The following is an 18,044-nucleotide window of genomic DNA, read 5'->3' on the forward strand; positions in this document are numbered from 1 at the left end:
AAGCATCTATAGATAGAGGATGCTCAGCACTTTTGACAGATTATTCACTAATATATATAATGTGAATAATCTTTTTTCAAGGCAAAAACTTGGAGAACAAATATGCAGCAAGCCATCAGTAACAATGTATGCAGGTTAAACAGGCTTAAATCACCGAGCCTTACCTACTAGATCATTGCAGAGTTGGGCAATGGTTATCCCTGCATGATAATGTGTGCTTGTTAGTGAAGAGTCAGGGAAAAAAAATAGATCTGTAGCCTGGAACCTGCCTAAACATTTTACTATCTGGCACATGATGTTCTGTACACCTCTAACTGCAGTTAACACCCTCCTTTTCATGCTCCTGATATCAGCTGAAGCATTGAGAAACAGCTCAGACTTGAAATGTATGCCCAACTTTTCTAATTCTTGTGTATTTATATGTTCAGGTGACACATCTGGGTACATGTTAAGCAGTAAAATTCCAAAGCAAAACTTCTGAAAATACACATTTTGGTTCTAAATGCAGATGTATGCTTTAACTCTGCACACTTTTGCTGTAACCATACATACAAATGAACATGCTAGGCATGAACCACGCTGCCAGTATCTGAGAAGATGAAGGCACTGCTCCATTCATTTTTGTGCTGGATGTTGTAGAGAAAGTGTGTCACTTGGTTATTGGAATTCCACACAGAAACTGAGGATTTTACATTCTGTTTTTAGAAAGATAACCATTTTGGGATAACTTGCAAAACTGACTTCCTCACTAGAAACTAAGAATTTATTTTTTTTAACACATAGTGTGCACCAAGTAAAAAAGAAAAATTTTGTAAAAAAAAATTTAGGGAAGTGATATGTAAGAATTCAGTGAGCAAAGAAGGACTTTTGTATGTTCCAAGTGTATGGAATATGAAAAAAAATGCCAGGGGTCAACAAAAATTGCAAATAAATTATTTCTCTATATAAATTCAGGAAAACAAACTTTTGTAAAAATAGAGAGATACAAAGAATCTTGATACTAGAAAATTATTGTGGGTTTGGGTATTTCCCAGGATTACTTGTGTATAATAAACTTGAGTAATTCATATATTGTTTTGAAAGGTGAGAAATCAGGGAATGAGATATGGGTGTGTTTAATTTTTAATTTGGTTTGGGTTTTCTTTTTCTATGCACATTTGAACACATTTCTTCTCTGCACCCAGAGACACAGAGATTTCAAAGCATCAAAAGTCAACAGAAAAAAAATAATGGATTTACTCTAAAAGCGATATTCATCAAAATATGGAGTGTATTTTTCCTTTGTGTATCTCTTCTGCATTGCTAAATCCATGTATCTCTTTGGTTTACATGGTTTATTCAGGATGGATTTTCCACTAAACATTTTGAGAACAGTGTTATTTTTCAAATAGTAGTTGTAGTTCTCATTATTTTATAGCCCTGGAAGGACTGAGGATTACATGTTCCCAAATATGCTGGTCCTGTTGATGCCTACCACCCAATGTTTGTATATGCTAGCTATTAGACTAAGTCTCAGTTCAAGGTAACATTTTGAAAATAAGCTGGTACTCATAATAACTCTCTTGACCATACCGTATCAGATAAGGAATACTTTCTCTGTGTTTTCATTCATCTGGTCTTTATCCCTCCAAAGAGAAAACAGTAGGATTGTACTATGTTATGCCTACAACTAAGGATCATGTATGTACCATTGTACAATATTTGCTGCTATGTGTTTTCTCACACACTCATGACAACTGATTTGCTTTTGTGCTGGTTAAGATATTTGAAAAAATGTTAAATGAATTACGTGTGAAATTTATGTATTCCAGCAAGTTTCTTAAGTACAAAAAAACCCCCAACTTTTTAAAAATTTTCTTTGAGACAAGGACTAACTTTTGTGTATGAATTTATGGCTTAAATAATAACAGGAGGTTAAATCTGGGTAGAATTGATTTTTTTTTGTGAGATCAGTGAAGCTATAATTTCATCATATGAAAGGAGCTAGCAAAATTCAGTATTTAACCATTTACTTGGTTATTTGCACTAAAAGATAAATTCTACCATCTTCAGCAATATGTTAGCTGAATTCAAATGCAAAAATTTTGTCCAACATGTATCTAGGATGGTATATAAAAGTGCTTAAGTTGTTTTTAGGATGCCAAGCTCTGTTTCCAACCTGTAAAAGGTATGAAAAATGCTAAAAGACAATCTTTTCCAGCAAGTGATGCAAACAAGTGAATGGGATCCACATGCACAGTTCAGAGCAGTATTCTCAGCTTACAGGATGGGTGGGTCAGTGGTGGGTACTAGTGAGGGTCTTTTCCTGTAACCTGCTATGTTCACACAATTTGTTGCCTAGGAGTTTAAGTCGCTGTGAAAACCTTCCAACTTTTTTTTTCTTTTCCAACTTTGTCTCATAGTTAATAATAATAATAATATGTAACAGAGAAGTTCTCACTTGTCAAGTGAAAAAGAAAAAAAGTTCTTCCTTTATTTTTATCCTGTACAGAGAAGTCTAAAGATACCACCTACTCAAACTTTGTGCTAGAGTTCTGATGTTGCAAATAGTGTTAGAGTTTGGCTATTCTCCACCCTGTAGGCGCACTCTCTGTAGTGAATTCCTAAGAAAGCTAAATTACATGTGTAAGTTACTTTTAAGCAGGGTTTAGGAAAACAACCATTTTAGGTGATCTTTTCAGAAAAAAAGAAAAATAATATTTTGTACTTTTGAAAAGGATTTGGGTATTTATATTTCTTAGAAGTATTTGAAAATTTTATCCTGATTCATACTGTGACTCAGTTTTCCATCTGTGGAGTAGGATCAATTCCTTCCTGTGGTTTCATTTGTAAAGTACATTCTGCTATCAATGCTCTGTTAGTAAGGGCTCCCACAATTTGCATAGATACACTTCACAGTGGTGAGAGTTTTTGGAAGAAAAGTGTAATTTTTCTGAATATATTAAAATTTTTAAAAATGTATTGGATTTGTCTTTGTCTTATCAGCCTTCAAATTATAGAAATGATTGTGGAAATGAATGCTGATTCAGTTATTTAATACAACAAATTCTGAAGTGTCTATGCAAACCTATGTGTGTGCAATTTCAAAGGGAACTCATGATGAATGTTCACAGAAACCTGATTGTAATACACATGAATGAAATCCTGGCTTCACCCTCTAAGCAAAATGCACATGCAAGACCGTATTGTTTGTAGTTTATAGCATAATTCCTAAAAATAATGTACAGAAATATGCCTTGTATAAGTACAGACCTCACTTTATTCACAAAGTTGCAGGCTATACTTAGACTTCAGTAATAATAATAGTTTAGTAACAAAAAATCTTAAAATAAAAACCTGATAGATGATCTCTATCCACCTACACCTTTCATATACTTGGTGCTTAAAATAGTAATGTTGATTGAATAATAAAAAAGGCTGCAAAATCTATTTTTATTAGATGTATCATACATGACTTTTTGGAAGGTTATGAGATCTGATTCAAACCATTTGGAAGTCTATGGAGAGATTGCAGAAGACTTAAGTGCAAAAAACAAGAAGCCTGAAGACTGTAGAGAGAGGGTTGTCATGTCTTACTAGAGCAAGGGGCAAGCATTATGAAGATTTTTCCTTGGCAGAGATCTTGCTCACTTTGGCTTATTTTTTTTTCCCCTCAATGCACAGACCTACCACCAATATCACAGGCCAACTTGTATGTTAGATGACAAGATGCGAAAATTGTGTTGCAATGTACTTTGTCATAGAAACTGACTGCTAAGTGATTGTTCTAAAACCTGGGTTCATTCCAAGAGCAATACTAACGATTATAAAAATAAGGGGCTTATGCAAAACCTTTTAAGTGAAAAAGCTATCCTTCTATTACATTTACCATTTCACTTTTTTTTCAGTTAGAATTTTTTTCTTTTAATTCTTTACTGGAGTTTACAATGTTAAGAGCTTGAGGCTTCCATGGTTCCTTTGAGAGATAATGTGTGTTTTTTTGATGTACTGCAGTTTTCAATATAAAACCTAAGATGGACTTAAAAATGGGATGTTCACCTCTAAAAAGCACATTATAACAAAGTTACCATATGATAAGAGATGGACATTACAAAAAATGGGCTTCCTGTGGACGATAACTTCATATCCAGCTCCTGTAGTATAGATGACTTGTTTTGTAATTTCCTTCAGATAGGATAAAATTCTTGCCCCTTAAAAGGAAAAAAAAACTACAAAACAAACCAAAACCAAAAAGGACCTCACAAACCTCCATATGAGAGAAAGATGAATGGATCCTGCACAGAATCTAATCAGATAACACTAATGCACAGATATTAATGAAGCTGTCAAGTTCTATTCACTGTACTGAAGGACTGAAGTATACATTGTCCATTTAACCTTCAACACTGATACAGTGATTTATAGTAGTCTGTTAACTTGGTATTCCATTACTGGAATCTTGTCCTTTTGTTACAGCAAGAAATAATGAAGGTATGATCCAAAGGCCAGTTAAGTAATACTCTCTATATAACAGACATTAGTGATAATAAGAAGAAACAAAAAAAAGAGGAAATCTTCTCAGTTCATTTTTTCAGTCTTTCTGTAATGTCTGTAGTATGTAGTGTCTTCATTATATTATCATTGAACTGTTGACACATTTCCACTAGGTCAAGAACTCTTGCATGTTAATTATATTTTAGAGGTTTTGTTTCATTTTTAAGATTATATTTTGCTTCAAAGCCTGCTGCCTGTGTATGCACTACTGGATCTGAGGATGAATGCAGAGTTCTTAGAGATTATCACACCCCACAGGAGATAAACTCTGTTTCAAAGAACTAAAATAAAACAATAATATTGCACCTGTTTAGCACACTACATTTGATGTTTTAAAAACTTTCTGACAATCCATACTTCCCTCTTCTAAATGCCAACTCTTTCCCGCTGTATATGTTATATATATTAAATTACATTATTATTATATTTTATTATTATATTATATTTTATTATTATATTATATTTTACTATATATATTATATATTATTAAATTATTATTTATTTATTTTTAATTTTAAAAGACATTTATAGCTTTTGAAAACTATCAATAGCACTGGATACCAGTAGGTATCTAAAGTAAACCTAGGGCAGGATTCATGTCACTGAAAGCAGATGTTTACTTCTAGTTACTGAGACATCCTTACCAGTGACTGGTGAAAAATAAGCATTCAAAAGTAGATGTGTAATTTCTTCTCTAGAAGAATTTTGCTATACTCATAGTAAGCACTATATGGTGATTTTCTCCGATGTACATGGCTAAGTTAGAGAAGGTAAAACCAACACTTAGTGAGCAAGCCTGCTCAGAATATGCATCTATATCATTACTTGTTCATTCTTCTCAATGAGGAAATACCTAATGAAAGTGAGCTTTGCATATCCTCTGCTAGTATAACACTCCTGTACTTCAGTCAAATAAAGAATGAATCATTTCTCCATTACAAGAAATTGACTTAAAAGTGTGTGTCAGCCCTTGTGATAAAAATTTACATGGAAAACATATTTTTATGATTTCAAAAATTAGAGTTCTAATTTAGTCTTCTTTAATCAATAAATATGGAGATCTTTTAAAAATTAAATAATATTTTGTTATTATAGTCTATAGTCTATTCAAATTAAAATTTATGTAATTTGTCCAATTGCATATACCATGCTCTACACACTTTGTTCATTAAATCAGAACTATTAAAATATTTTTTAAGATGACTGTGGTGCTGTAATTAGCTTATCATAAGAAGATATCTTGTCTTCAGTCTCATACATTATAGAATCATAGAATGGTTTGGGTTGGAAGGGACTCTAAAGATCATTTGCTTCCAACCCCCCTGCCATGGGCAGGGACACCTTACACTAGACCAAAAAACCCATCCAACCTGAGCTTGAACACAGCTAGTGATAGGGCATCCATAGCTTTTCTGGGCAACCTATTCTAGTGTCTCACCACCTCATAGTAAAGAATTTCTTCCTAACTAGTGTTTTTCCTAATGTTTAATCTAATCTCTAAATCTCTTTCAATTTACAGCTATTCCCCCTTGTACTTACAAGGGCCCTATGTGCCTTTGTAAGAATTGCCTCTCCAGGTTACTTGTAGGTCCCTTTTAGGTATTGGAAGACTGTTACAAGGTCTCCTCAAAGCCTTCTGTTCTCTAGGCTGATATTTTAATGTATTTGATTAAGTAATGCTGTTATGTCAGTCTTTCAATTTCAACAGATGTCACTGATTGATGCAAATGAATTAACCTTCCCTTTTCCACTACATATGTTTGTACTTTCTGATTGAAACTGTAGTTCACTAGAAGCTTGGGTTTTGGTTGTTTGGTTGGAGTTTTTTAGATCAACAAATCTCAGTCTTTTGTCTTTGACATTCTTCAGTTATAATTTCTTTAGATAATATGATGCTTTTATCAGAAAATGTGAAGTCTTTAAGGTATGTGTGCTTGGTTGTCTTCTCCTTAACCTTGCTGCTCACCTGGTCATATCAGTTCTTTAATTGTTACTATCATACAATATAGTTTCTGAGACACTTTTCATCATCCTGTCACCACATTACATTTGCATTATGCCTTTGAGGTTAGTTTCATAGCACAAATATTGTATTTTAGGTATAAAACCAAGGTTAAATAAAAAAAATAAATCTCAACTATTCTTTAGTAATAAATACTGATCAGTTATACCCAGTATAGTGACCAGTACCCAGAAAACCTTTCTTTTATGGAGTGTCTGTGTTTGAAGAACTGTATATGCTACAGCTCTGATTCAATCCAAGTAAGAGCTTGCATAACATGAGGATCACATGTATTCCCATTTGGAGAAACCTCTGTTGCTATGTAGAGGTTGTAAAAGTTCAGTGCCTTTCTGAGTGTGATGTGTTGGAATACATTTTTAGTTTTTAAACCTAGACTGTTTGCAACAGTATTGTAGCACCAGCATTATTGCTGACTTTAAGTTACTCATTTGGGATTTATGCTACTGAAACTCAATGGAGAACTTAGAGCCTTGCACTTGTAGGTCAACAGATGTGTGTTTCACCTCTGCTGCTCCTCTGAGTGAATACAGAGACATTTTGCAGATGATGTCAGATTATTTTGGAAATACATTTTAGATCCTTATGATGTATTCAGAATCAGAACTGTGGAAAACCTTTTTTAATCTGTTTTATGCGCTTGGAATTATAGTTTTTAAAAAATAGTGGAGTAACCAGACTGCAGTTTTTAGAAATGCTTGGGTGTTTTGTTGTTGTTCTTAATCATTAAACTTGGAATTTCAAAACAATAGTTACCTGGGCATTTGGTGTGAATGGACAAACTATGACTATAGATATAAGGAAAATGGTGCTAACATTAATGTGAGTCTTTCATTTGATAACTGCCTGCAAAATAAGATACTTTTTTTTGCCTCCAAAATAATTTTTTTTTTGTGACTTTTCTCCAGACAATAAATATACCATTAGTTGTGGGTGGTTATTTTTAATTCCAATGTAGTATTTATTTAAAGAAACCCTGTACTTATCAAAGAAAAATAAAGCAGAATAAAGGTGGAAAAAAATAATATACATTTTAGTTAATAAGCAAAATAAACCAAGGCTTCATCTCAGTACAAAATACTCTTATACAAACAATGCAGTTTAACTGATTGCCACATTTTCTTCACAAATTCATACAGAGATTAAAGTAATAAGATTAGTCAATCCCAATGCTGTGCAAAAAAAACCCTCAACAAAACAAACAATCCACTCACAAATTTCTGAATGAGTCGTATTCATTAGTGAATCTTATAGAGTTCTTATGTTTGGGTAGTATAGTATAAAGTATTTGTCATTACCTTAGATAAAATGTGAATAAGGCAAAAAGAGGTATTGATTTACAGTTATGAAATAACGGGGGAGAATTTGGTCCTCATAGAAGCCATAGAAAGTTTTGCCATTAACTCAGAGAACTATTATTTCATTCACATGGTAGAAATACTTTTCCTATTACAGTCATTGGGTAGTATTCACTAGCAAGATACTGCAAATAGTGTTTTGACAAAGCTAAAAAATGAGCTATCAGCTACGCTCTGCCAATCAAAAGAGGAGGTTGGATACAAATGGCAAAGTTTATTTTGTACTTATTGATAATTTTAAGTGAAAGTTTTGTGTCAACATCACAGGATAATAAAATTTCCAAATAAATTCACCTGTATAGGAGCTGGATTTTGAAGCTAAGACAAGCTATACACTGAGGATAGAAGCAGCAAATATGCATGTTGACCCTCGCTTCCTGAGTCTGGGACCCTTCAGTGACATGACAACAGTGAAGATAATTGTAGAAGATGTTGATGAGCCACCTGTGTTTACTTCACGTTTGTACTCCATGGTGGTGTCTGAAGCAGCAAAGGTGGGCACTATCATTGGAACTGTAGCGGCCCATGATCCAGATGCCTCAAATAGCCCTGTCAGGTAACTGTCTTAACTGTTTATTTATTTAATCATTGAAGTTGTTAATTTTGATGTGAGAAAGTCTTTGGTTACAATGTAAACAATTAGTTTTTTTCCTTCTCAAAAGGAGTTTGAGGTGTTCTAAGAGTTTGTTTATTTTTACTTTTATATGCTTGAACTATACAATCTTTGAGAAAAGAATATATTTTAATCTCTATAAAGCAAAGAAGTGAAGATATAGTTTCAGGATTCCAAATGAAAAATCCTCTACATATTACTCGTATCTATTTCTCTATAAATTTACGAAGAGTCTTTTGTTATTTGCAATAATTATGTTCTCTTAAATCAACATAGACAAAAGAACCCAAACAAAGTCGCCATATATGTGTGTGCATGCATATGCGTAATATAATTGCACATAGAGTCCTGCATGGTAAACCAGTCCCACAGTAAAAGATTACAAAAAACTCTTATTGTAAGAGAAATGTATAGGACAAGACACGTCCTGTCTTAATTTGAGTGGTTAGATGGAATTATATTTTGATTTTTGAAAATTTTGCTGCAGCCAAATGTTGAATACTAGAGATGTGTGAAAATTGTCAAGGGTCTCTTCCTCTGCCTTCAGTCTGTAAAGTACCTACACATCTTCCACAACATAATGTCCAGGTTCATAAAGAAACCATAAGAAAACACAAATTATCAATCTAATGTTTGTCTGCATCTAAGGTCAAAGATCAGGAACAAAGACTCAGCACTTAAGTTACACCAATAGTGAGTTACTTAGAGCTTTTCTTATGGAGAGTAGTGATAATAATTGTCAAAGGAACATGTAGAGGATCTAAAGGGTAATACTTCTGACTCAGGAATTTTGAGAACTTAAATATCTGTATGAGAAAGACCACATCCACAATTGGAAGTTAGTACCAAGTTTCACTCATTATTGTTGTTCATTAGGGACTGTAGTGACAGGACAAGGGGTAATGGGATAAAACTTAAACAGCATTGGTTTAGATTGGATATAAGGAAGAAATTCTTTACTGTTAGGGTGGTGAGGTACTGGAATGGGTTGTCCAGGGAGGTTGTCAATGCTCCATCCCTGGCAGTGTTCGAGGCCAGGTTGGACAAAGCCTTGGGTGATATGGTTTAGTGTGAGGTGTTTTTGCCCATGGCAGGGGGTTTGGAACTAGATGATCTTAAGGTCCTTTCCAAACCTACTATTCTATGCTTTAAGGCATACGTAGAAAACAGGTACAAAACTCATTTAGACATCACCTTTTTTGTGATGTTAGATTTTTACTTTCATGCATTGAAGATGATATTGGAACTGTAATGTATCTCTGTAATTTCTAAAGCAGCAATCTCAAGTTGAAAAATTAAAACACTTGTTTCAACCTTAAAGGTGACATAAGTGTTATCTCTCTCTTTCATTATATATTTACAACATATTCAAAATAGTTGAATCCTATCATGTGTAAACAAGTCCTAGATGGGTGGTTGGCATGGATTTACTCATGAAATTTATCTTTACTAAGCTTTTTCTTTCCTGTGGCAGTGTTTTCCGGCACTGATGTTAGCATCTGTTGTACAATATCTGGTTTAGAGGAATCATGTAGGGTGGGATTAAATGCTATTCCATAAATGCAGTCCATACTCAGAATGTCTTTGAATTCTATGTAAACATAAGCATGAGTTTGATTTTATCTGATTACTTTTAGAATTCCAACATAAAAATTAGCTATACCACCAGCTTAACTAACATCCTGAAGAATTCTTCTGCTTCAATGTCTTACAGAATTTGAGAAGGAAAAAAAACAAGAAAAGTCCAGGTTTATCTATGCGCTTGTGAACCTATGATGTACCTTGTCAGTGGTACTACCAGCTCATATGATATAAAACTGTCCTGCATCTGCTATGATACACATCAGAGCCAGATTCACCTACAATTAGAATGTGTTGAGGTTTAATGCATAATACTTTTCATTATCTATTTAAGAAGTTTAAACTGTTAATCTAAAATAAGTATTCCAAATTCCAAACACTGGGTTATATTGATTAAAATTAGATTTGATACAACTCAGAAAATGTCAAAGTTACAAGATCAGACAAAATTAAAACCTTGACAATACTGGGTGGGAGGAGGAGGAAGCAATAAATATTTTGAGAATAAGAGGTTATCATGTGCAGACCAAAGAACTATCGATGTTCGAGCTAGCGTAAATAAAGGATTTAAAACTCCTGCAGCTCAAAGATTTTCAAGTCTTAATGGCTGCAAGGAATTAAAGGATTAAAAGTATTTAAAATATATATATATATTTAGAATTTTAATACGGATATGATATTTATAAATAAGTTAAAGGAAGCTGCTTGCTTTCTGTGTACAAAAAATCTTTTTTTTCTTGTTTCATAAGAATCTATAATCCAATTTGCATAACTTGTTTGCTTCCTTCCTTCCCTCCCTTCCTTCCTTCCCTCTCTTTCTCCTTCCCTTCCTTCCTCCCTTCCTCCCTCCCACACTCCCTCTTTTCCTCCCTCCCTTCCTCCGTCCCTCCTTTCCTCCCCTCCTTTCATCCTTTCTTTCTACCTCCCGCTGTCATGCCTGTCTCTCTGCCTGCCTTCCTCCCTGCCTTCTTTTCATTCTTGCTTCCTTCACTCCTCTCTCTTCCTCTTTCCTGCCTTTTTTTATTATTTATTGCTGTCGTGGTTTAAAACCCAACCACAGTCTCGTTCACTCACTCCCCCCCTTTCTCCCCCAACTCCTGGAGAATCAGGAGGGAGAATCCAAAGAATGTAGCTCCCACGGATTGAGCTAAGAACAGTTTAATAACTAAGGTATAGCACAAATCACTACTGCTACCACCAACAATAATAATAATGATAAAGGAAATAACAAGTGAAGAGAATACAACACCTCACCACCCACCGACCGATAACTCACCCCACCCTGCCCGACCTAGGACCGACCGATACCAATACATTCTCCAACCCCACCAGAGCACTAGCCCTTCTGGGTAACTCTCAGTTACATCCTTGGTATGACATGCTATGATATGGAATGCCTCTTTGGCTAGCCTGGGTCAGGTGTCCTGTCTCTCCTTCCTCCCAGCCTCCCCTCTTTCCTTGGCAGAGCATGAGACTCACAAAGTCCTTGATCATAGTAAACATTTGAGCAGTAACTACAAACATAAGTGCTATCAGCACCGTTCCCAGGCTGAAAGTCAAAACACAGTGCTGCACCAGCTACCAAGGAATAAAAATGACTGCTACTGCTGAACTCAGGACAATTTCTTTCTTTTCTTTTATTTTTTATATTTTTTTTCTATCTTTCTCACTTCTCTTTTATTCTTTATTCTCTCTTTCTTGCTGTTTTTTTAAGAAAGATCTTTGGCTCTTCTGTTTGCACAGTTATAGTGTTAATAGTTGGGAAATCTGAGGGCTGTCAGGAGACTGAATCCCAGCTACAGGGCCTGCCATGACTGACTATATAGCAGAGGTCTCATGGGGAAACTTGTCATGCACAAAAGAGCTGAAGAGCACTGCTGACTAGATAAATAATAGTGTTAGCATGAAATAAAGTAAAAAATAAACTACAGTTAGCATAAAATAAATCTATGTCATGGTTTAAGTCCAGCTGGTAACTCAGAACCATGCAGCTGCTTGCTCACTCCCCCCTTCATCTTTCCCTGCTCCTGGAGGGATGGGGAGGAGAATCGAGAGAGTATAACTCCCACGAGTTGAAATAAGAACAGTCCAGTGACTAAGGTATAACACAAATCACTACTGCTACCACCAATAATAATAATGATAAAGGAAATAACAAGTGAAGAGAATACAACTGCTCACCACCCACTGACCGATACCCAGCCCAACTCGAGCAGTGACCTGGGCCTTATGGGTAACTGCCCCAGTTTATATGCTGGGCATGACATGCTGTGGTATGGAATACCTCTTTGGCTAATTTGGGTCAAGTGTCCTGTCTCAGCTTCCTCTTGACTTCCCCTCAGCTTCCCCTCTACGCTGGCAGAGCATGAGACTCAGAAAGTCCTTGGTCAGAGTAAACATGACTTATCAACAACTAAAAACATTGTGTTATCAGTGCTGTTCCCAGGCTGAAGGTCAAAACCATGGCACTGCACCAGCTACTAAGAAGGTGAAAAATGATTGCTACTGCTGAACTCAGGGAAATCTAAAAGAAAAAAAGAAAACAAAACAAAACAAACCCCAAAGTGGAAGAGGGAAAGCCTAAATACATGAAAACTGATCCTGCTATTGTTGCAGCTTTTCATTTTGCTCTCTCTTTTCATTCTCTTCTTGTGGCATAATATGGCAAGCCAGTTCTAATTATGTAACAAGCCTCTGCTCTAAGATTTTGCAGCCAAGAGAGATAGATAAAAACACAGTAATAGAAAAAAAATAGAAGTTTATATATTACAGCAGAGAATAAGCAAGCAGTGTCATAAGATCATTGTATCTGTGAAGTTCCATTTTTAAACTGCCAGAGAGGGACTGGATGCCAGAGAGAGACTCTTCATCAAGGACTGTAGCTGTAGGACAAGGGGTAATGGGCTCAAATTAAGCCAGGGGAAGTTCAGATTAGGTATAAGGAAAAAGTTCTTTACTGTGAGGGTGGTGGGGCACTGGAACAGGTTACCCAAAGAAGTGATAAATGCTCGATTCCTGACAATGTTCAAGTCCAGGTTGGATAAGGCTTTAAGCAACCTTGTCTAGTGGGAGGTGTCCCTGCCAATGGCAGGGAAATTGAAACTAGATGATCATAAGGTCCTTTCCAACCCTAACCATTCTATGATCCTGTCTTCCAAACTGTCTTCCATAATTTTTTCCTTCTACCTTGTGCAGATTATTTGGTTAAAGTTATATCAGTAATCTATCATCAGTATGACGGTAGTTGCAATGATCACACTTGGTCTGATTCAGACATTTTAATTCACCTTGTGTGTAGGGAAGAGCTCTGAAGTACATGATCTAAATGAGAGTGTGAGAATCTGACTCAATATTAAATCAAATATTGAGAATATTTCAGTTGTCAATCTAAATCTGCTTGATCAACTGTCCTTTTCTCTCAAAAGGTTATAAGCAAAACACCTACAGAAATTTTGATCTTTTCTCCTATGCTAAGGAGCTCATTTCCCCTTCCTATAGCAAATTTGGAGGTAAAAGATGTGTTAAGCCAAAGAGGTAAGGGGATAAGCCTGTGTTTGTCTAATGACAGTACATCGCCAGGAGTTGACAGTGATGAGATATAATCTCTTGACCTACTTGGCATCATCTCTCTCTTTCCAGCTTTCTCTCTTTCTTCCTCTTTTTTTATCATCTGCTCTGGCTGACTCACGGGCTCTTCTGTTCACACCGGGAAGGTCTGTACACAGACTGACAGCTCCTATGGGAGTAGTGCCTAGATGCTACAGCCATGTAGCAAACTTCCATCTCTCCTTCTCCTTTTCTGGGGCTCAGGAGGGTGCTATTTCATGATTAAATGAACGTTTGCCAGCAGAGAGGAAAAAAGAAAAGAGAGAGGAATACCTATAACTTCACTTTAAAAGGACACTATAACTGCATAGGTCATTGTGTAATTCTCTCACCTATGCATACTCTCAACACCCCAGAAAAAGTGCTTAGAACAATGCTCAAAATAGTGAAAGAGTGGAAAACCTTTCTCACTATTAAGAGGTTGGTGAAACATTTTTGCATTTTTACAAGTTGTACCTGAATGTAAATCAGAAGTTTTCTTTCATTCTTCACATAGGTACTCAATAGATCGAAACACAGACCTGGAGAGGTATTTCAATATTGATGCCAACAGTGGAGTCATTACAACTGCCAAATCTTTGGACAGGGAAACTAATGCTGTTCATAATATCACCGTTTTGGCTATGGAGAGTCGTAAGTAACAATTTAAAGATTTTATTGGTTGTTTATGTGTAAAACTTCAGGCTTATTGTGATCAATGGCACTCTAAGAAAAATTATGACAGGTTCATAGCATGGCCAATAAAAATAAGTTCTTAGTGTAAAAGACTGTGATAAAAATTAGGAACACAGCAGATTAAGTATGTGCTCTTTACTTCTCCTCACACCTTGCATAGTCTTTAGACTTCTGAAAAATAAGTATAAAAGAAGGTGAGATAGTCAACAGTCTCAGACCAAGTATCATTAGAAGAAAAGTGATACAGAATACAGAGGAGATCAATTAACCCATTTTAATGATGACACTCAGAGCTGATTGCTGTTGGTCAACAACAGCATTCTTAAAGTCATGAAAGAAAGCGATATGGCTGCTTGTGTGGTTTCACTTTCCTAAGGTAAGACTGTAGATATACTGTCCTTCGTATCTTTTCTCTTCTAAAATGAAAACTGTTGAAGGATCAAACCACTGAAAAACATAAAACAACATAAAACAAGAATTTTATTAATGCAAGTTTAAACCTAAACTTGTTTAGCTGTGAATACATTCTGTAAAAAAAAAAAAACAACTATCTATTTTTGCCTTTATGTTTGAAGAAGTTATTTCTTCAGATTTCATCCTTATTATTACTCCGTTGGGCTGTGATAGGAAGAGTTCTCAGTTCTCTAGCCTGCTATTTTAAAAATCCTCACTTCTTGCTTTTCCTGAGGTTAATTTAGCTTTTAATCTGAAAGCTAACATTTACCATTTAGTGTCTGTGTGAATTTATCTTGCCTTCTCAGGAGACAGTTTTGGTCTAGGAGGCGAGCATGGGAACCAAAAATTTTCCTGGGTAGTAACAAAACTAACAAGACAGCCAAGTGACACAAGTGAGAGTCTAGGAGCACAAGTAATACCCTACAACGCTTTAATTCATGTTCATGGACTGCTTGGCTTTCAATAAGCTTAAATCAGCAGAAGAAAAAGTTGCTGGTGAAATTTCTTACTCCTCTGGTATTTCAGATGTGGGAAAAAAAAAACCCAACAAAACAAATTCCATTTTGTGATCTATGTTTGGATGCACTGGTTTAAATACTTACTTACTAAAATGTGGTTATAATACCCTATAAAAAGATAGATACGTATACGAAGGTTTGTATAGTTTTTCATTCTGCCCTGGTCTATCACTACTAATATTACCACTTGTGGTAAAAAAAAATCTGTTTTTCATGCTCCAAATCAGGGGTGTTACCTAGAAAATTAAGTACATCACTCACTGATGTCCTTTATACATAGTCAAAAAATACCTACTGTTTAAGATTAAATTATGACATTGAATCCAGAACAGATTCGTATATTAGCTAGAGGTGTGCATCAGTTTAAGAATGTGGATAATATTTAAGGTGTTCAATGTGTTAATGACAGTGTTGAAATACTTAGTTCTGTGTGCACTTTAAATACTTTGGGGTTTGCTTGGGTGTAGTTTTCTCTTTTTTGCTGTTACACACAGCTGATGGAATACTGTTTTTAACTTGTTAATATACTGATTGGAGTTGCAACAAAAATGTATTTAACCCATAATAACCATGCTATTCCCAATATTCACAGCATTATTCTGGCTAGATATAAACCTTGGCAATGGTTTTGCACCATCTTGTTTTTATCTTTCCATATGGTGTGATTCAGTGCTGTAATTAGTGAGTTAGATTTTTCAGTTCATCCCTCAGATTAAAATCTTAGTTTAATTGAGGCAGCTGGAAAATATAAACATTGTTTCCACCAGGTCCAGAAGATCAAACCAAGACTTTCTTTGTCTTTCTAGGAGGCATTGTATTTGGTTTGACATTTATATGCAAAAGAAGAATGCAAATGAATATGTGCTGACCCAAAGAATAATTTGCAAGAAGATTTTTTTTTATTATTTTATTGCCTTCTTTCTCTATAGAGAATCCAGCACAGATTGGGAGAGGCTATGTAGCCATAACTATCCTTGACATCAATGACAATGCCCCTGAGTTTGCCATGGAGTATGAGACAACTGTCTGCGAAAATGCTCACGCTGGTCAGGTATGGCTTGATAATTTTTTAATGTTTATTTTTAGCAGATAGGGAGCTATACATTGTGAATGCCTGCCAGCTTTAAGATTAAATAGAATCGTCTTATGGCAGTAAAAATGATGCTTTGATGAGCAGCACAGGCAATATTAATCAAACAATGCCATCTTCACCATACCTCTGAAGAGAAAGATTCAGGCGTAAAAATTGTTAGTTTAAGGGACTGATAAAATATCTGGTTTTCTTACTGATATAACTGACATATTTTGCAGAACTCACTTAATTTTGAAAAAATATTAAGAATGCATACTTTTTCATAATTTTGCTGGGAAGTGGAAATTCATGACAAGGAGGTTTTTCTCGGACTAAAAGCCTGTAATTTCTAAAACATGTACTTATTTTTATTTCCCTTCAGAAGTATGGTCCATAAGTCCATAATTTCATAAGGGAGATATATTCCTACCATATTCCTCAGTGCCTTTACTCCCTCAATGTGTTTCAAATTGTCCTAGACTCAACTAAAAGTACCAGGTATTGTTTATCTTTGGTATGTCTTATATTTGGACTTTTCCTCTCTACTTTGTAAGGCCTCAGAAAATAGATATATTATCTCATTCTCTATTCTTTCTCCTAGAAAACTAGTGAATGATTCACCTACCTTGATCACACATATTCCCTGGGAGACTTTGTGCTTTTGTTTCTCCATGAATATTGCCCTTCCTATGGCAGATGTTGTTATTGCATATTTTAATTTCACAGCATAAATTTGATCCTTAAAAGAAAACACTATGAATATTGTTTGGTGCTCATGAGAAACACACAATATGTGTGCTCTCATTGAAATTTTTTCTTTGTTTGTTTCCCCTGGTATCTAGTCAGAGCTATTAGCTCTGAATATTCATTCTTTATGGGTTGTAAACAATGGTGAAACTCTTTTTTAGGGGCAGATTTTGATTAAATTTTACAAAATAAAATTGAAAAAAAAAATCCTAGTAATTATTAATATAGTAATTACTTGGCTTTTTATTTTTCATATATAAAAAAAAGGCATGAATTAAAATACCCAAAGGGATATTTGCTTCCTTGTGAAAGTTTACAGCATGAACTTCAGTCACTGATAGCTACATAAAGGTCCATACACTTCTAGTGCTAAGCAGTTTATACTCCAAGGTCTGGTGAAGACAGGACCTAAAACTTTCTCATAGGCCTTGCAAATCATTGTTTTTGGACAATATATTTGGTACAGGAAAAGTAAAGAGTCACATCACTCCTTTTGTTTTTATAGTGTCTACACATGCTTAGCAGATTAGAAAGCCAAAATGCAATATAGGTAAGACTCAAGGAAGGGTTGATGCTTTAATAAGTAATAGAGGGATTATACAGTGTACATGCATTTGTTTCTTACCATTCCAAACAATGAACCCTGATGTACCTCAAAACAGGTGATCCAGAAAATCAGTGCAATTGATAAAGATGATCCACCGAATGGCCATCAGTTCTACTTCAGTTTAGCAGCAGAGGCAGCAAATAACCACAATTTTACACTGCAAGACAACAAAGGTAAGGGCACTTCTGGTGAGTAAATATTCACCACTAACACCTTTCAGTTTTAATATATTGTGCTGGTTATTACCTACATAAACTT

At 35.1% G+C, this 18,044-nt stretch overlaps 1 protein-coding gene across 2 annotated transcripts in view; it reads left to right on the plus strand.

The window, feature by feature from the left end:
* Nucleotides 1–18,044, plus strand: part of LOC101868169 (cadherin-7) — an 83,742-nt gene that overhangs the window by 54,609 nt on the left and 11,089 nt on the right. For both annotated transcript variants that reach the window (XM_005153453.3, XM_031052833.2), the window contains 4 exons: nt 8,214–8,467; nt 14,208–14,344; nt 16,290–16,411; nt 17,842–17,959. In XM_005153453.3, the coding sequence (XP_005153510.1) occupies nt 8,214–8,467; nt 14,208–14,344; nt 16,290–16,411; nt 17,842–17,959 (631 nt within the window). The remainder of the gene's footprint in view (nt 1–8,213; nt 8,468–14,207; nt 14,345–16,289; nt 16,412–17,841; nt 17,960–18,044) is intronic.

The sequence above is a fragment of the Melopsittacus undulatus genome, chromosome 1 (genome assembly GCF_012275295.1).
Source record: "Melopsittacus undulatus isolate bMelUnd1 chromosome 1, bMelUnd1.mat.Z, whole genome shotgun sequence".
Lineage (NCBI taxonomy): Eukaryota > Metazoa > Chordata > Aves > Psittaciformes > Psittaculidae > Melopsittacus > Melopsittacus undulatus.